The 19,965-nt window shown below is 33.4% G+C and overlaps 3 protein-coding genes across 3 annotated transcripts; 2 read left to right on the top strand and 1 right to left on the bottom strand.

Annotated features, from left to right (window-relative positions):
* The first annotated feature begins 959 nt into the window (after positions 1-959).
* LOC130621437 (kelch-like protein 18) lies at positions 960-4,726 on the top strand. Its single transcript, XM_057436722.1, has 3 exons — positions 960-2,150; positions 2,834-3,036; positions 3,225-4,726. The coding sequence occupies exons 1-3, from the start codon at positions 1,015-1,017 to the stop codon at positions 3,656-3,658; spliced, it is 1,773 nt and encodes a 590-aa protein (XP_057292705.1). The 5' UTR covers positions 960-1,014; the 3' UTR covers positions 3,659-4,726.
* Positions 4,727-4,873: 147 nt separating this feature from the next.
* Positions 4,874-11,209, top strand: LOC130621435 (glutamic acid-rich protein-like). The gene is made up of 4 exons (XM_057436721.1): positions 4,874-5,368; positions 6,529-9,249; positions 9,425-9,513; positions 10,448-11,209. The coding sequence occupies exons 1-4, from the start codon at positions 5,314-5,316 to the stop codon at positions 10,724-10,726; spliced, it is 3,144 nt and encodes a 1,047-aa protein (XP_057292704.1). The 5' UTR covers positions 4,874-5,313; the 3' UTR covers positions 10,727-11,209.
* LOC130621438 (coiled-coil domain-containing protein 12-like) lies at positions 11,094-17,803 on the bottom strand. The gene is made up of 7 exons (XM_057436723.1): positions 17,669-17,803; positions 17,552-17,571; positions 16,049-16,143; positions 15,901-15,959; positions 15,469-15,503; positions 14,942-15,018; positions 11,094-11,382 (listed from the first exon to the last, which is right to left on the bottom strand). The coding sequence occupies exons 1-7, from the start codon at positions 17,684-17,686 to the stop codon at positions 11,318-11,320; spliced, it is 369 nt and encodes a 122-aa protein (XP_057292706.1). The 5' UTR covers positions 17,687-17,803; the 3' UTR covers positions 11,094-11,317.
* Positions 17,804-19,965: the final 2,162 nt, after the last annotated feature.

Raw genomic sequence — 19,965 nt, 5'->3', positions numbered from 1 at the left:
GAAATTGTTAAACAGCACCCGAGTCAATGATCCGCATCCATAGGCTGCAAGAAACATTTTCACTTTACCAGGATATATAGGTTGCGAAGACAACATTAAAGATGCAATATTTGCTGCGTTTTCAGAAGGTATATTCTCTCTGTTAAGCATACAACTGTCAATGTCTGTATGTAGTGTGCAAGACCAAAATAGAAAACACTGCATTTACCACTTACTATGCAGGGGCAGATTTAGAGGTATATATTTGTACCGGCAATTTTCTTTCAAAAATAAGGTGTATTTTTGGCGAGCGTTTTCTTGAAAATATCGGTTGTATGTACACGGAAATACAGCGCTTCGATTGTTCTTTCACATACATACGGGGGAAAATATACAAAGAAGGTATTTAAAAAACAAATGAGGCTTGAATTTCGCCCTGAAGTCAAAACTTCTTGCGACGTTAAACAACCTAAACATGCAAAGTGTCAGCGCTTGATTTAGCAATGTTTGAGTGGTGCAAAATAGCTTTGAAGAAGCTTTTACGCAAAATATTGAACAAAAAAAACTATTTAAAAAGGCGTTTTCAACGCATCTGTATTTTGTCTACAGCATTTTTGCTGATGCTGCCCGATGATGGGAGAAGGATCTCCCGAAACGTCGCCTGCTAAACTATCATGTTAAAGAAATGATAAACTTTCCACAGTAAATATGAATACTGAACAGACAAACAGAAATAATATTTTCAATAGCAATTTTGCTATTTTTTCTTTTTTTGCTCCTTGTGCAAAGTACGCTAGTTCCTTGTGTGAAAATTTACGAACGAAAGAGATTTTTTGATGCGTAAAAATTGGTACAAATAAAGTTGTTTAAAGTTTAATAAAATATTTTAGAAAAAAACTTATCCTATGGCTGTCGAAAGGTTGGAGAATATTTTTGTTTAGTGTATTACTTGGTTGAAATAATTTGATTATAGTATGAAGGCCATTTCTGATAGGCACTAGGCAAAACAAAGATGGCTGACGATTTCAAAAAGTGATGGAAGTTCGCAACATTATTTCACCTCCAAATATTGGAAAGAATGACTTTCCAAACACTATTGACCCGCCAGAGTCGGAAGTGTTTAGTCTTTCTTTAAGACCTGACATATTAAATAGCACTATAAAGTCTTTGGCACAGCTCAGAAGAGACGAATTATTATGCGATGTTGTTTTAAATGTGGAAGGTCAAAAAGTTAAAGCGCATAAAGTAGTTCTTGCAGCAACGACGCCATACTTCAATGCTATGTTTACTAACAGTATGTTAGAAAGTGACTCTAAAGAAATAGTTATTCATGGAATGGATGCTGACTCACTAAAAGCACTAGTAAATTTTATGTATGGTGAAAACTTGTTCATTAAGGTTGACAATGTGCACAATTTGCTGTCTGGTGCTTCTATGTTGCAAATTATCTGTGTGAAAGATGCTTGTGTAAATTTTCTTATGAAAAAGCTACATCCAGAAAATTGCTTAACGGTAAAATCTCTTGCAGATACTTTCTCATGTGAAGAACTTTTAGATGCTGCTAATTCATTTTTGGAAAAAAACTTTGTTGATGTTGCTCAGTCTGATGACTTTTTACAATTGGAACCTAAAGATCTCATAGAACTTATTAAAAAAGATGATTTAAATGTACGTTCAGAGGAGCAAATATTTGAAGCTGTTTTGTCGTGGATTAAAACAGATACTAAATACCGTTCGCAACAATTACATGATTTACTCTGTCATGTTCGCTTGCCTCTTTTGTCACCTCAATATTTAAGTGACCGTGTCTTATCTGAAGATATTATCCATGGTGATATCAAATGTAGGGATCTCATTGATGAAGCAAAAGATTATATGCTGATGCCAGAAAGAAGAAAACAATTAAAAAGTGCTCGCACTTTGCCAAGGAGATGTAGTGATGCAGCTGGCCTTATTTATATTGTTGGTGGTTTAACATCATGTGGAGAATCACTATCAACTGTGGAAAAATATGATACAATATCAGGTAAATGGATCCCAGTTCTACCAATGGCAGTTCGGAGAAGTCGTGTAGGTGTGGCTATTTTAGACAACAAGTTGTATGCAATTGGGGGTTTTGATGGAAATGTTAGGCTTAACGATGTTGAGCGATACGATTCAAATACTAACAGGTATATGTCGTCCCTTGTGACATTTTTTATAAAGCATATTCAACAATTCTTTAAAATACAGTTTCTACAAAAAAATTCTGCCTTCCACTTTGATGTCAAAAAAGAAATAAATATATATATATTTTATAATTGACATCTTTTTTGTATTAAGTAAACAAAAACCAATAAAAAGCCAACGGAATTTACTTAATGCATTAGTATACTTTCCTAATGCATGGTGTTTTGGTAGCAATTATTGGATTATGTGTACACACTTTTTTTAAGAAGACAAACCTCAGATTTTACTAAAAATAAAAAAATGAAAAAAAGACCTGCAAAAATATCCATATTGGCTCCATTTTTTATGAACACTATTATAGAGGTAAAAAAACACCCAATTTTCTTCAATAAACATATAAGTTTTAGAGAAAATTTCTCTTCTTCTCCATAAATAGATTTTGCAATTGTGTTCTTGCTATTTAAAACAAATAAAATTGAGGAAAAAAGCCAACCTAATTTCTGGTTCTTATAAAAGACGTGTACATTGTTTATGTTTTTGTTTTAGATGAAGATATTTTATATATAGAGAGATAAATTTGTTTGAGAAAATATAGCTAAGCTGGCAATCATATTAATTAAGCATTTTTAAAACAAAAAGTTACACTAGATCCAACATGGTTACAACCTGTACTTTATATTTTCAGCTGGAAAAAAATATGTCCCATGAACATCCGACGAAGTGCTGTCGGTGCTGCTGTGCTTGGAAATAAAATCTATGTGGTGGGTGGGTATGATGGCAATTCTTCTTTAAACAGTGTGGAATGTTATGATCCTGAAATGAATCAGTGGAAATTTGTTGCATCCATGTCAACACTAAGAAGTGCTGCAGGTGTCACTGCTTTAAACGGTAAAAGGAAGACTTGTTTATTTTTCTTCGTCCCATATGTATGTATGACTGAGTTAGTGAAAAAGGTTAAAGCAAAACACTCCCTTTTAAACTTTGTAAAAGTGTTTCCTGAAAGCATGTGCTAGAAAAAAACCCGTCCCTGCACATCCAATTAGGAAAAGTCTCTATGTTTGGTATTTATATTCTAGGTAAATTGTATTGTGCCGGTGGACATGATGGTTTAACGATATTTTCCTCTGTCGAATCATACGACAGTACATTACGGCAATGGCGTGCCGTCGCTCCAATGTCGTCTCGACGGTGTCGATTAGGCTTAACTGTTCTTAACAACAGAATATACGCGTGCGGTGGTTACGACAGCTCTTCGTTTTTGAGTTCCGTTGAATTCTACGACGCTTACAGTAATGCATGGGTTTATGTAGCATCCATGACGCAACGTCGAAGTAGAGTGTCGGCTGTGACGTTAGGTGGAAAAATTTATGCAGTCGGCGGCTACAATGGTGCTTCCAATTTAAGTACTATTGAAACTTATGATCCATGGGCTAACCAGTGGACCTCTGTGACGGAGATGGGCATGCACGATGGTGGAGTGGGGGTAGGGGTGCTCCCCAGAATTACGTAGTTAAAATGTATTTATTTATTGTGGTGTTTTTTATTCAGCTTTTAAATTGAATGATTCATATTTATTCTTTTTAAAGTGACTAGTTGTATTTACTAATTGATAAAAATTTATCTCTTTCTCCATTCAGCATAAATTTTAACCTGCGATGAAGTTCGCATGATTCAAACATTTCGTGGAGAAATATCGTTTTATACCATCTGTTGTTTATTGTTGATGGTATTTTCTTTGCTGTTTATACACTATATACATATCTTTTGACTGTAAACTTAAATTTAAAAAATGAAAACAAATATGACTTACGATACTTGTATATAATTTTAATATTTAAAATTCCAGGTGCAGTTTTTTGTTGTCTTTTTGTTTATTTCTTTTATTTCTTTGTTTTTCTTTTTCGTCCAACACGTTAATTTTAAATACTATTTGTTTTCCTCTGGAAGGAATATTTATGTGAAGCAAATATTAAATTTTCTTGCTTAATTTTTTTGTTTATTTTCTTTTGTTTTTTAAAAGCTTATACATAATGTAGATGAGCAAAGTTTGTTAATCCATAAGATTTCAGGCTTTCCACTCCTCCTGAATATCCTGAAAAAGTCCTCCTAACTAATCCTGAAATTTCTTGACTTTTTGTGAAAACTCGGAAAAAGCGCCTGTGTTTTCTCCGCCAATCGAAAAAATCTCCTAAAAAACAGCTAAAATCATCATCCTAAAGTTTTTTAAACGTCCTTGGAAATTTAATTGCAAAATGAGTGGAAACCCTGATTTATTTTTTCAGCATAATTTCTAGGGAAACTTTAAGAGATAATCGCCGTTTCTCCCTGAGTGGCTCTATTCAACCCTGGAGACATTTTTAGTTGTGTGTGTGTTTTGGTGGCGGTTGTCTTTTGATCCTCAGTAGTGATTGACCTGGGTGGAGGGTTTTGGGTGCAGGGTTTTTTATTTAGGGTTTATATTTACTTTTGTTAATTTTTTTTATTCCAGTTATGTATTTATGTAGCTATAAAATGTAAATAACAAACTTTAAATTGCTCAACAGAAATTCTCAAAAATAATTTATCAATAAACTGAAAATGCTGTTTTTCTTTTCTTTTCGTCTTTTTTCTCATTTTGCCTTGTTTAAAAATATGCTTCATTGCATACCATAGTCTTTTATCTTTGATTTTAAATTAACCTTTGAAACAACGTGTTTGTCAAGTAGTGGAATTGGACCTCTCAAAATCAGTGTTTGACTGAAAGAAGCAAATGCTTAAAGTTGTTGATATTGCTGTTAAAATGCTTAAACCCTGACCAATTCCGTGCTGAAACACGTCTGTAAAAACGGCATTTTGAATTTCCTTTATATTACATTTTTAATATCAGTTTCACACATATCAATAAATGCTCAAAGATATCGAGATTGAAATTTAGATCAAAAAATACCCAGGCGAGTGTTGCACATTTTGAGCATAAATTTCTTCTCATAAAAAAGAGTCTGGAATCTAGCATTTTTAAATGAAAACTGATCTCATTCTGTATGAATATGTTCACAAATAACATAACAAGGTACAAACCTTCTAAACAATGCCGAAAACATGGTTAATTTTTATCGAAAAAAGTGCAAATATACAAAGAAAAATGCCGGCGTGAAAAATTTACACATTTAAAGGTTGAGATTAGAAATGGTGCGAAAGAAGAGGTGGTCTTCTGTGTTGGTGGTGTTTTGCATATTGCAAGGTAAAAATGGTTATGCTTAGCTTTTTTGCCAAAATTAGTCCATAAAAATCTTCGAAATGCTCTCATTCGCAAAAGTAATCCCGCGAAATGCTTTAAATATTAATTCGCGAAAAGTAATTTTTTTTTCTGAAACATATCTTCCATTAATCAATTAAAATTCTGAGTCCTTGAACTGACAACGAAACGCATCAAGTGTTTTGTGTGCATACAACCCTCGTCCACAGGGTTCTTTGCCTTTATGAAGCAAAAGAAAGCAAAAAACCCTAAGGACGAGGGTGGTGTACATCCTTCACTCTATTTATGCTCATTGTTGATATATGTTTACAACGCTTTCACATACCTTGTTTCAGTTTCTGGTGAAAACATAGCAAATAGACTAGGTTAAACGAAAGAAACATCAATTTTGTCGATCGGAAAGACTATGTTGACGCGCAGACAAATTAAAAGTTGATTGGCGTCCGTTATACCGACATGCTACCTAGGTGGTCATTGCTCATGACCACTCAATCTTGTGCCTCATTCAGTTATAGAGACTGGATGGCCAGTAACTCGCTTTAACAATGCTAAATTGTAGGTGAGAAGGCCATAAAATTCTTTGAAATCGAATTGAAGTTTAAAACATAGCAAAATTCATTTATACCATTATATTTCTCATTCAACTTCCTCCAAAATGCTTCTTTTTTAGCTTTTTGATACGCCACATATCAGAAAGCGAAAAAGAAGCCTTTAGGACGAGACTGGGTGGCCATTACGTCTGTAACAACTCTAAGCGCTTCCAATGGTTAAAATTATTCACACTGGTGCTAACCTTAATAATTATAGATTTTATATCCCCAAGCATTTTCGTTCGTCGAAAAGTTAAACACCGTTTCGCATCATATTTAAAATGACATCGTACGTATGTCGTATTTTATATTTCGTGCGCGAAAACGACTCTTTTCCTGTGAACAGACAAACGCGGCTATTAAAACAAAGACTAGTCTTTAGCCTGTGGAAAATCCACTGAAATCGCTAGAAAGATATTGCATTTGCTATTTTATAGCCTGTGGAAAATTCACTGAAATCTCTAGAAATATATAACATTTGCTATCTCAGCTATAAAATATTTCGTTCGTTAACACAAAATTAACTCGTGTGACAAATACATTCTTTATTTTTAGTGGTCTCTCGAGGTGCTTGCAGTATAGACACTCCGTCCAAAAGAATCACGCCTGTGACTGACAAATCAATACAAACAGTTATTACACCGAAAAACAACACCCAGGAGAAGGACGGTCATGCGAGTCAACGACTGTTCAGTAAATCTTACATACAAAAATTTTCGAACTCTTGGATGTATTTCGCAAAAGCTAATGATATTGCGAAACGCGAGAAATTGAAAAAAGCATTAACAGATGCGTTGCATTCCATGGATCATCGTCGACGAGATGAGGTGTTAACGACTATTGACTCTAGAACGGTCCAACGTATCAAGCATGCAGCATCATTACTAAAACAATTTAAGCAAATGTACACCTTGTCAGAAAATGTAAAAAGAACACTAATGACATATAACGACGCAAAGAAAAGTTTAACAGATATCGCGCACAGCAAAGAAGGGTTAGATATCTTGAAGAGATTTTTACAAAAACATACGACACAACAAAAACGAGATGAGATACCATTGCACCCTTCAAATTTTGCATCCTTAGTAGATCAAGCTGTTTCAGATACTGTAGATGATGATAGCGAAGATTTTCAACTTGTCAAACCCCAGTACATCACAAAGACGGATAAAATATCTCTCAAAGCGGCTTTAATCGGTCAAACCGGTAAAATCGGGATGGAGTTTGCATCCGTTGATTCTAGAACATCTTCTATTAGCAAGGCTGAGAGAGCATTTAAAGCCGCCAAAATCCTAATGCGATATATTGCTTTAGAAAAAGACAAAAACAAACCTAATTCTGAAAAGATATCAGCTCTGTTATCTTCTCTAAATAGCCATATTGCTGATAATACTAAAATAAGTAATTTAAAAAAATCGGACTTTCCAACACCTCGAGCTCATGCTGATGTTGCAAACGAAGCAATGACATACATTAATCATAACTCTACTGGAGAAAATCAAGCAGATTCTGTCATGGAGAAATTAATAACAGACGAGGACAGTCAAAACACAAAAGGTGCTGTCAAATCTGAAGTTGCGAAACAAAACAAAGACTCTGATAGTACTTCGAAAGTAACTGCACCAGATAGTCCGGAGAAATCGAAAAAACGAAGTAATCCGTACGTAGCTTTACTGAAAAAGATTTTAAAACGTCGAAATGAAACGCTTGAGGCTAATAAAAATAACGAGAAAAAGGATGTAACTGAAAAATGGACAAATGGAACAAAGAACGACGCAGAAGCTGTAACAAATGATGATAAACCAGCTGAAGTGAGCAATAAAACTGAAACCATTGTTTTAGGTTCCGAGAACGCGAATACCTCTACTGCTGCGAACAATGATCAGGTGAAAAACACAAACAACGATGACAAGGCTAAAACAGACACGGAAAATAAAAGCAACACGACGGAAACCAATGACGACAGCAATTCGCAAGTGAAATCCTTAGAAAACGTTTTAACGCTCAAGAAACAACAAGACGCTGTACAAAGACTTCAAGAAGCGAAATTAGCACGGCAAAAATACGAAATTGCCAAACATGAATTAGCTGAAAAAGTCAAAGAGCTGTACGTACTTGCTAATGACTACGAAAAACAAGAAACAAGTGATCAAATTTTAGAAGTCAAAAACTTTATTCAGTCAACTCCAGAATTTGAAGCCTCCGCCCAAAACGTGAAACGGGATGACAGTCATCCGGGCGTGGCACTATCAGGCATACATAGCAAAAAAGTATCGAAAATAAGTACGGATGACGCTAACGATGGCAAACATAAAGGTTTTACCATGGGTATGATTGATAAAAAGGAGCACCAAATCGAATTAGAGGATCCAAAATTAAACGAAGAAGTAAAAAAAGTTTATGATGTTGGTCTGCCATCGACTGCTAAACTGGATGATTTGAGTGGAAATAAAAAAACAAAAAGTCAAGAAGAGACATTGAAAGTCATTGCCCAAGCTATACAAGAAGATATGGCAGATATCTCAAACAATGAAAAGCAAAAGAAAAAACTTCTAGAAGCAGCATTACCTGCAGGTATAACACCACTGTCAAACTCAACGCATGATAAAGGGGAAAAGAAGGGAGGTCCGCCCGCTGATAAAATTGATGAATACTTAACCAATGCGTTGGCCGATATTATGGGAAACGAAAGCAAGGCAGATTCAGCTGACACAAGCAAAGATGGCGGCAAGGACGGCAGTAAAGGCAGTCAAGAAGATCGGAACCGTAAAATTGTCGAAAAAGCAATGGCGCAACACGCTTCCAATCCCAGCGTAAACCTACCGCTCGTCGAAACGAAAGGCGATAAGGTAGTACTAAATAAAGACCAAAATGGAAACAAATCCAAAACTGCCGAACCGAAAAAATCAAATGATGTTTTTGCGCATGCATCAGATCGAGATACCTCAAACAAGAACATAGGGAGTAATCTTGACGTAAATGATCCTGAGAACAAAGCTTTACTTGATAAGGCAACACATATGGAAGAACAAGTGGCTGCAGCTCAAGATAAACTGTATTCTTCCGAAACTACAAGAGAGCCTCCAGTCGAAGCACCCAACACCGAGTACGTACCGCCACCGATGAAACAGTATGAACCCGCCAGATACCAACATACTCATAGCTTTTCAGATCCTTATGGATCGATTAACGAACGTCCTCAAAATGCCCCTCTACCCCAACAAGAACCTCCACAAGAATATGAGGGGCCTGAAGAAGGACCAGAAAGAGAGGAAGGTATGTTGATGTTTTAAAAGCAAAGAAATTTTCTATCAACAAAGAAAATGATTTTTGCGGCAAGAACTGGTGTTAAAAGGGCGTTTTTTTTAACCCTAAAAGAATACACGTCGTAAGAACCAAATGCAAGTAAACCCCAACGAAAATGGTTTATTATTTTTGTGTTTTCATGTAGGTCCAGAATATGACGACGAAGAAGAAGAACCCCAACGTCGCCACCATCGACATAAATATCACGAAGCACCTGATGATGACGAAGAGGAGGTAAGCTCTTGCACTCCATCGTGGTTGATTTTTTAACATCTATTTTTGCCGCATATTATAATCGCAATACATTTTACGTTTTATTATTACCAATTTTACTGAAGTAGGTTTGGCGAAAAACAGAAAAGTTTTTGTGTTCCAGCTAGTTTAATTCCATTTAACCGGAATAGCTGATATATTCCTGCATATTTATATTTAATGAAGTATAGGGAAATACAATAGCAGTAAAAATCTGCTGTCTTTGATAGTCGCAAAAAATTACCGACTTAATACACCTTTCTCGAATTTCATAAATTATAATAACTATGACGTCATCCACAATTTTATAATGGTTCTATGCTCTTCAAATAAGGAGATTCAGAGCCATACAATATTCTGGTGGGATTTTATTTAGATTTAAAGAAAATAATTTTTTTGAAAACGAGGCTATTCTTAGAAAGCTCGGCTATATGAAGGATTTGACTGTAACTTTCAGTTCGCAGTTAAGGCACTTAACGAACAGAAATATTTGCAAATTTTTTTTATTTCGAAGGCAAACTTATAAGAGAAAGAAATTCAATACATTTGTAAAAAAAAACAACGTCAAATGTTTCGCTGATCGGAGTATAATGTATCAAGAATTTTTGTCGGATCAACACACTGTTCCATTACAGCAAAAAGTACGAAAAATTGCCAAGTAAAGTTCTTGCTCAGAGAGGCTTAAAAATGGTTTTATTTTCGAGTTTTATTTCCATAAAAATAGATAAAGGTCAGGAAACCACGAAAAATGATCCCATTTAGCAAACCTCAACACATAAATAATTTATAATATGCCGATAGGATAGCTGCGGAAATAAATGCACAGTTTAACCTGGGCTCTTACTATCCCGAGTAGCATTACCCTTGTTCTAAAATCAAACCATAAATTTACGTGCTTCCCTTTCTATTTATTCAGGATGATGACCGTGATGATGATGATGACGATGAAAAAGATGATGACGAGGAGCCTGATGACTACAAAAAATCAAGAGTTGGCTACCGCGATGACCAAGCTAGAAAACGAACGCTACCTAGTTCGAAGTCTTTTAACATGTCCACCGCCATTGAGACGTCTAAGCTAACAAACAAACACAGTAGCGGTGCAGATGTTGCGGAAGATAAACAACATATCGAAGAGCTTGAAGATTCGAAGAAATCGTTTGTACCAGGAAGTATCACGTCAGGGAGAAGTTAAAAGTTAACGAATTCATTTACCTAATGATATGTCAAACAGGAATTAGAACAATGTTCCTGAATTCGTCATGAAAAATGACTGAAGCTGCTCACATAGCATCATCAACGTTACACCAAAACGATTGCAAAAGTCACTTTTTGGGTTGCTTTAATGGGTTACATTATCGCATATCGCATATGGCCATAAAAACCATTCTAATATATTTCTAAAAAAGAAAACGCCCTTGGATGCAATGAAACTTGATAAATTAACCTTAAAGCAGCAACATAAATCTAAGATAAAGTTTGAGTTACTCAGAACGGACAAAAATAAGTGGACATGACACGCTGACACACAAACACAACCTTGTAGATAAAATAAAAACACATTTATAAAAACACACTTTAAAATGTATATATTTTAAGACAAATATTTTTGTCGAGCATAGAATTACATAGATATTTATATTTTGTACACACCAAAACCTTTAGTCTGGTACAGCCACCAAGTTGAATTTTTTTCGCCGTATTATTTTGCACGACATTAGAACCAACGTAAACCATTTTCTTTCCAAAATCTTGACTCTTTAAGCATATAATTCCAATTTTCTGCTTATCCGTTTTCAGTGACTGCATTGACCGCTGACGCTAAATCGTCTTCAGGTGTCAATCGCTCTCCTGCAACAAAATATCATAATTTCAACAAACTGCAAGCAATTTCTCAGCGTTAAACAATATATTTAAACTAGTCGTTAGCCCGTGGAAAAATCCACGGGTTAGCCCGTCCTTGTTATACCGCATATTGCGTGCGTGTCGCTACTTGCGCAGCTAAGCTACCATTTTGCGTGACAGACAGACGCACGGACAGACGTATACGGGTATTATAATATAGATACGTGGGATGCAGTAGTTATAGACACCAATTTTTTATAAAGAAAAACATGTAATATAGAAATAAAAATCCAATTAAGAACATTATGGCCTAAAATACCTTTTTTTCTACACTCATTTTAATAAAAAAAAACCAACCCTTTATTTAGAGGTCTAAGATAGTATCGGGGTGGAATTGGCAGAAGCGAATAATCTTGTCATAATTTTGGCATTCTAATGATTTCTAATTAAACATTTTCTAGTAGAAATTGAAACAAATGATTTGATCAATCAAGAGATGAAAAGCCTACTGCTTAGTAGCGAATCATAAAACCATAGTGAAACCAAAACGACGGAAAATGCGAATACTTTCGGCGTCGTAATTACGACAGAAGAAGAAGTGTAATGATTTTGGTTTTTTCGTGTGGTTATAGTAATGACATCAAAAGAATGATATTTCTAAAAGGTCTGGTAATGATCCTCTTTGATGTTTAAAACCTAGGTTACAAATTAAGCTGGAAAAAGGCGTAAATTTTTTGTTAGTGTTTATGGCAAAAAGCATCTATCGATTTTAATTTTTTTGTGATAGCATGTGACAGTATTGAGTTTGTTTTTTTCACTGCAAACTTTGCAAATTATTTTGCACACGTTTTTAGAAACAACGGCTCTATTTGCTCATTTCAGCTGGCCGTGTCTCTAAAGAATGTATATAAACACAGCTGCTTGAATGACGCTATAATTTATTACAACAAATTATAAACACAACCAATGAAGATTCGAGAATAAAATTTGTTAACCAATCACATTGTTAATTGATGATCGTCCAATGAGATTAATCATTAATGTAAACATTGGTGTATTTTTATATCGCTGAATAAAAACAAAACAACGCAAAGTTTAAACAGTTAATGGTAGGGAAAGTTTTGCAGAAAAAATATGAAAGTTCAAGTAAGAAGACAGAATCTGTTTACGGCAAATACGGCAATGGAGAAATATTTCGACGAATACGACTACTTTAACTTCGACACGAAATACACACAGCCTCAGACAAGAAAAGGACGCTCGAAGAGAGAATCGCAACTCAACACCAATCGACCCAGCCCAAGCGGCCACGAGCGAAAGGTAGCGCAAAAGTTGATGAACTCCGAAAAGAACAAACTCGAAGGCCAAAAATAAAGAAAATTTCTGATAGCATTCAAATCGGCAAATGGCATGAAATTGGACCTGGCAAAATGGACCTGATATAAATGGACCTGATGTAAATGGCTGACGAGCTGCGATATTTGCATAACAAAAAGCAGATGCACTAACTATTTTAGAAGAAAAACAAAAAACAAAAAATAAATAACTTTGCGTGAAGCACTTTATAGTTTAGTAGTAACATATCACACTTCTTTGAACACTCTTGCACTTCAGTTTGTTTATATAGGAGTAGCGTGAAGTAAACAGAATGTGTACAAAAAGAAAAAATATAGTGATAAAATAAATTTGGTGCGTGTTTCTTTGTAGCCAAACGTTAATGTTTTGACCTTCCCCTATCATTCACCTGTCAATCTTATAAAATCTTATAAGCATCTAAGAAATAAAAATAGTTACACGGGACTGCTCGCACTCTAATATCGAGAGTTTAAGTTTACAATTATTAGCAGAATGATTTTTTTAAAAAAACCTTGTTAAAAATCTTGTAATCTTTTGCACAAAGACATTGTAATGCGGTGAACGTGAAAAAGAACAACATAACATTCTCTACGCACCTCACTTCTCATTATGGTAGCATTAATTTCATTTTTCATTTTTTTAAACAAAATTTTGTCCGGCCATTTTAAAACATTTCAGTCTTCATGCCGCTAAAAGCTGCACACAACCACTTTTCGATTGACGTCAAGACAATAAATTATATCATTACAAAAGACTACTGACAGACTTATCTGACGTCGTGAAAAAATTAAAAATAGCACACACGTAAGTAGAAAGAGACGCTATTAAACTAAAAGTGGAAGTTAACCAAAAGCTTTCCAAAAGAATACAAATAACAGACATGATATAGTGTTAGATAATCAATTTGAAAAACGGGATGGTAGAAGCAGGGAATAAAAAAAGCGCTGTTAAGCTTCGTTTAATTAAAATAATTACACGAACGATCGCTTCCGCACACGGGAAATAATCAACATTTTAATGAACACAGATTTTTAATATCCAATAACAAAAGTTTATAGCAATTAGAATTGCTTTTTAACGAGTCATTATATTTCTCTAAATTTTAAAATACTTTTAGTGTCCTGTATGTAACTTCCTAACCTTGTTCCGAGGGTTTTTCCCAAATTTTTTATAATGATGTCTCGGATAAGGCCCCGGAACGAGGTTATCCAATTTAAAAGCAGCATACCTCTCCATAAAGCGCACCCCTCTGATACACTTTAGAACTGAAGAATTATAAAAAGCCCAGAACAACCTTAATCATTGTAAGTACAAAAGTACTGGAAACGAATGAAATCCTTATGATTTTACTGTTCAAATTGATAACCAAAATGGACTAATTTATACTTAACAACAAAATTTTGACCACCACAGAGGTACACCTGAAAGTATTAGATTTATCGTACCTCATTTCAATAAAAACACCATTTTAAAACCAAAAACTGTTAAAGTATTTCAGCGGTTAAGCATATACGCTCCTAGTGCGTTAAAAAGCGTTGTTGTTTTTCACTCACGTATTTAATAGTTATTTTAACCCTTAACAACCTAATATCACTCTTTCCTTCGATTTGTTTCATTACTATAAATTTACTTATTTTTTATCTCCTTGAAAAATATGTTTTTAATATTAATACATCTTTTATTTACCCTGAAAACTTGGCTAGTCCTTTTCGAATTCAACATACCTAAGGTTTTTGAATTAATTAACTTTCAGTTCTCGCTTAATATGCAGTATTTAAAGTTTGAAGAAACAAAGGTTACAAGTCGTGAAATGGCATCCCATTTTTTTAGCATCGAAGGCTACATGGCAATACACTTTTACGATAATTCGGGAAAATTAACACTTCATCGGAGCTTACTCTACAATCGGAGGAGTTAAACATCACGCTTTTATAAGGAGAAAACACGTTCTTTCGTGATAACTTTTCTTGCCGCGTTTTGTTTATAATGAAAAGTACACATAAGTTGTATCTTATTATTGTTAACGTTTCCTGAAAATCTGGAAAAAATTGAAAACTGAAAAAAACACGCTCTAACAAACTCTTATAAAAAAATGCTTGTTACCTCCTTGATTTTACAATATCGGATATTGTAAAACGATGGAGAGCCATAGGAACGCATGTACAATTGAATTATCGTAGAGGTGTATGTAAAAACAGTTTTCACTTACGTATTAGGTCGACAATAGCCTTTTGTGTTCGTTTTTCTAATTTCTCTAATTTCTTCGCTATGTCCCTCTTCAAATCCCTAAAAAAAGATTTATTGTGATTATTAACGCAGTAAGCCTCTCTAGGGTACCGCAAAGTAGACCGTAGATCATGCAAGTATAGCAACCAACCAACTACACAATCGCCAAAAATGTCAACCATACTGAATAGTAATCAGAAAGGAAAGATTCACACTAAGGGTCAATTTACACTAAGGAACGATTCACAATTTATATTCTCTTTTCTAATGACCTTCCGCACTGAAAGGGATAGCTCTATTTATTTTTACGATATGATGGGGGAAGGGCAGTGTAATTTAACATTAACAATAAAAATATAAAAGTTAAACAATACAAATCACTGTTTATCCGATCTGGTTTTACTCGGTAGTTTCATTAACTGAAAAGATGCCAATTTGATGACATCTTTGTAAAAAATAAAAATCTTTCGGTTTATTTCCAATATTTAAGTTATACAACCTATAACTTACCAATCTGGTTTTCTTGGTGCAAGAGTTGTTAAATCCTAAAAAAAGAGGAAAATAAGGCATCAGAAAAAATCCTCATTATACAGTCTCTATTCTTGGGTTAATTTCAATTGTAGCACTTCTCCTGATAACAAAGTGTAAGAAATCATACTAACTCAATTATTTTCATTTTTCAAAGATGAATATCTTTCATGGCACATCTGTATATATTTTTCATTCTCAACAGAGAATGCTCCAATCATGACGGTGAGTATAATCCGTGTAAGTTATATTATATATTATATAAGAAGATCTACTTTGCTCATCAATATGATTCTCAGTTTTGTTCGGCAGCTCAGGTACACACTCTATATCTACTCGACATTCCTCATAACTATAACTCTTCGGACTTAAGAATACAGTTTAAATCGACTGTCCAAACAAAGATATACTAACCACTTCCTCAATTTTTTCAGGTTTTGCTTTTTTCAGATGCTCAGTAAGCTCTTCTGAGACTACAACAACAAAAAAATAGAAAATTAAATTCATTATTTGTATATTATGCACAAGACAAAATAGTTTAAAAAAGAAGCAGTTTTGATACCATCTTTTGGCTTTATTTTCTCCAATTTCTTCGTTTTCAGTTGATCATCTTTCGGGGCATAGTTACGAAATTTAATCACCTTCTTCGGTGGTTCACTAAATATAAACACCCCGTAAAATTAGAAAATTTCTGTTTTAAAAAGGGAAAATCCTATCCCACAGTGGCTACTTAAACAAATCTAATGATTTAGAAATGTTTTGACAGGATAATGCAGACTGGAGCAATATTTTAAGTTATAAATTAAGAAGACTTGTGGTGTTAATAGCAAAGCTGACAATAAAGATCCATAGCATTTTACACAGTCAACCGAAATACAATAAAAATACTTTGAAGTGGTCCCAGGAGAAGATATACTTTAAAAAGTTGTTGGTAATATACCCTGAATTTTAGAAGAGTTGTTGCTAACCCTTATACATGTATATTTTTGAACAAAAGAAACAGATATATAATTAATTATGGTACCAAGAAAAAAAAGCCATATTAGTTCAACTTTGTCATTTCGGGGCAAATTTTTTTATTATTGTATTGAAATTTTTTTATAACTCTTTTTGTAAACAGATTGGCTTGTACATTTTTTAATTTTTTGACTTTTATTATTTTGACATTTTTAGCCATGAGAAATGTGACTACCACAGTAAAGATAGGTAATTACCTATCATTTTTGAAAAAGAAGATGAAAAAGAGGGCATTTTTTTATTTAAATTTATACTTTTTTCTTTTATTTTTTGTATTTTTTTTGTAGTTAAATAAACCATTTCCGAACAAAAGTTTTGCCATGTTCACCTTTATATACATAAAAGTATATTTTTATTTAGCTTATTGAGCTTATGACAGTTTTTCTTTTCACCCATTATATATTTTAGCTCTGGTTATACAAAAGAGCACTCTGTACAGTAATTTAAAACTAATATCTTATATATACTATTCATTTCCTAAAACTTAACTAGAATACTTACAATTCTCCGCTATTTTGAACACATATTATAGAAAAATTGTTCGGCATAGTAACATTTTATTAAGAACATTAAATGTACAATAAAATATGAAGCTTTTTGTAAATACTCATCAGGTCAAACATAAAGATGAAAACCATATATAAATTTGAAACTGTCAAATGATTAAAGCCTATTTTCCACTTCAAAATGTTTTCTGGGGAACGAAACGAAATGGACAGAAACAGAACAGAACTTTTTCTGCTAGTAATTTCCACTTTATAATATTGCGCACATTTTAACACAGATAGTAAATACACTTTGCGCAATTCTCACGAAATGAAATATTCTGATTGGCTAACTAATTTTCTACTTGTCGTTTCTGTACACAACACAAAGAAAAAGTTGAACTCAATTTACTTTGCCAGGACAAGATAAGAAATTTTCTGTGCAGTGACATAAACATTTTAGGTATGCATGTTCGGATGCTTTTCTGTTTCTTTCCAGTCTCTTCCACATAAAATGAAAGTGAAAATAGCCTTCAAAATCAATAAGGATTAAAAATACAAACCTTGTATCACTGTCTCCTGCCTAAAAAAAAAAAAATAAGAATTTTACATATAACACATAAGTTCTAATATTTTATCAAAGCATTATTAAAAACTTAAAAAACAAAACAAAAACTTACATGGTATGAGGATTTCATATTGCCATCAAATTTTGCATGAATTAGGTTTTAATTAAACGTTATCTCTATATACATAAGAATAATGTATAGCATAAGATAAAAACCACACTACAGCACAGCGTCCTCTACTTTAAATACATATTTTACCCCCAGGCAGTCTTAATGACAACTGGATGTGTCAAATCTTTGTAAAACCAAAAAGGCAGGGAAAACAGTGACATATCAAGAAAATTTTTAGGCGAACTATTTGCCTAAATATAGTCTCTGAAGCACAACCATGGTTGGCATTAATGGAAAAAATTTCAAGATTTGATCTAGATTAAAACTAAAACAGGGGTGAAAACATTAACATTTTCATATGATAGGGAATACTTAATATATGACAATGCCTTATGTATTTAAAAAGTACTTTTTGCTTAATATCAAATAATAAAGTTAATTTAAGTATATGATATATGATTTTCAGGAGAGGCGTGCAATAGCACGCGCACACCTCCTAACACACACAAAATGGCTTAGGCGTGCTATTAATAGCACCTGCAAAATGACAAATTTTATAAGAAGTTAACCAGTGCAGCACACCCAAAAACACACCTAAAATACTTGAGGCGTGCTTTTTGGCACACACGTATTAAAATTTTCCTGGAAAGGCCTGATAATAAATTCATCAATATAAAATTTTATATGAAATATATTATATGATGTGTCTTGCGTTTTTAACACCTTTATTCCGGGATTCAGCATTTGAAGCGTTACACACTTTTTCTTTTATAAGAGTATACTTTATAAGGATATCAGAATGAGATTTTAGGTTAAAAATAATGGAACTATTGTTTAGAACAACAAAGAAATAAGAATAATTAACACTCTGGCAAGAAATTGATAATCTTATAAAAAATTACATTACAGTTTGTCTTTAAAGTGAAAACTTTGATTACAACTACTGTACTTCCAACATTATAGTTTTAAGAATGATATCAAATAATGTCACTCCTACAAGAATTTTGGTTACACAATTAAAAACCTCTAAAGTGACTCTTTGTTAAACAATTTAGGAGAGGTTTTTTAATACTTTAACAAAAATGGCAGCTAAAGTAAAGGTAACCAATAATGTCATGGACTAATGTTTTATGCAGAACTCTTTTTCCAAATACTTCTCTTTGGCAAGCCTACAGTCAGTAAAACATGACAAACAGAATGTGACGAAATTTTCTGAAAATTAGGAACATAACGACTGTACCTAGCATACTCTAAGCATGCTTGTGTTTTTCGCATAAGCATATCACAGCCTAATATTTAAAATTTCAGTTGCTCATAAAAAACATGCAGCCCATCTTCATCAGCTGGAGTTTTAAATTCCTTTAAGGATTTATCCATGGCTACCATTGTTCTAGCATTGTTGCTAGCATTGTTCTCTATATACTTACGAAGCCTTTCTATAATAACGTATTTTTAAATGTCCACTTGTATATTTGTAGACATGTTTTACTTTCAATTTAATGTACTTCTTTATTTCTACACTTTAAGGAAAATAAAAATCTTAAGAAAATGTTGTAGTGCGATTTACTAATCATGTAAAACACTCAGTTTTTTCAGAAAGCAATGTTAAAAATAAGGATGTTGACAATAGCTTATATTGGTTGTGGTTTTGCACAAATTAAATTTGGGGTCATCATGAAAGTTTGTAAAGAATTCTTTATACTTAAAGCATAAAACAAAAACAAGAAAATTAAGGCTGAATGTGACGAAAAAAATAAGAAACTCCTTAACTGGAAAAAAAAGGCATTCCTGGTTATATAGTATATATGAGTTCAAGTTGTACAGTTTTGAGACTAGAAAGTTGAGAATACAAAATATAATAAGTTATACAATCTAGTGCTAAACTTAAAACGATATGTCCACGCCTTTCTCAAAACAACCTGTTTGGTCAACTAAATAAAATTTATTTAGTTTAAACTTCCATCTGCTTGTGTTGGTTTTGGTAAACTTGAATAAGTTATACAGACTCCTATTTCTTCTTTTAATTTTAGTTAATTGCTTAAAATTGCTCTTTTTTTGCTAATTAATTTTTTAAAAGAAAATGTGCGAAAATATTCTTGGTTTATATTATTATGATGATACTAATGATATATACCAATTTTCTTAAAACGGGATAATTGCCCTTATTGGTAAAAATAGCAGTGAAGCAAAGTAATTATCAGTCCATTTCATCACACAAAGGCATTGTTAGGCCATTAAATGAATTTTAAAAATATAGAAGGCATTAAATCTACGCTTGATAATAGTTTAAAACCTCA

Source organism: Hydractinia symbiolongicarpus, chromosome 12, assembly GCF_029227915.1.
Source record: "Hydractinia symbiolongicarpus strain clone_291-10 chromosome 12, HSymV2.1, whole genome shotgun sequence".
In the NCBI taxonomy this organism is placed as follows: Eukaryota; Metazoa; Cnidaria; class Hydrozoa; order Anthoathecata; family Hydractiniidae; genus Hydractinia; species Hydractinia symbiolongicarpus.
The sequence above is the reverse complement of the archived record's forward strand: the minus strand, read 5'-3'. Positions and strand labels throughout refer to the sequence as shown.

What these genes read in the sequence shown, in the direction of transcription:
- LOC130621437 (XM_057436722.1), top strand. Translation starts at nt 1,015, where the DNA reads ATGGAAGTTCGCAACATTATTTCACCTCCAAATATTGGAAAGAATGAC. An exon ending in TACGATTCAAATACTAACAG is followed by an intron (nt 2,151 to 2,833) that starts GTATATGTCGTC and finishes TTATATTTTCAG; the next exon opens with CTGGAAAAAAATATGTCCCA. An exon ending in AGGTGTCACTGCTTTAAACG is followed by an intron (nt 3,037 to 3,224) that starts GTAAAAGGAAGA and finishes TTTATATTCTAG; the next exon opens with GTAAATTGTATTGTGCCGGT.
- LOC130621438 (XM_057436723.1), bottom strand. An exon ending in GCAGGAGACAGTGATACAAG is followed by an intron (nt 16,144 to 17,551) that starts GTTTGTATTTTT and finishes GTTTATATTTAG; the next exon opens with TGAACCACCGAAGAAGGTGA. An exon ending in GCACCAAGAAAACCAGATTG is followed by an intron (nt 15,019 to 15,468) that starts GTAAGTTATAGG and finishes ATCTTTTTTTAG; the next exon opens with GGATTTGAAGAGGGACATAG.
- LOC130621435 (XM_057436721.1), top strand. Translation starts at nt 5,314, where the DNA reads ATGGTGCGAAAGAAGAGGTGGTCTTCTGTGTTGGTGGTGTTTTGCATA. An exon ending in AGGACCAGAAAGAGAGGAAG is followed by an intron (nt 9,250 to 9,424) that starts GTATGTTGATGT and finishes GTTTTCATGTAG; the next exon opens with GTCCAGAATATGACGACGAA. An exon ending in CTGATGATGACGAAGAGGAG is followed by an intron (nt 9,514 to 10,447) that starts GTAAGCTCTTGC and finishes CTATTTATTCAG; the next exon opens with GATGATGACCGTGATGATGA.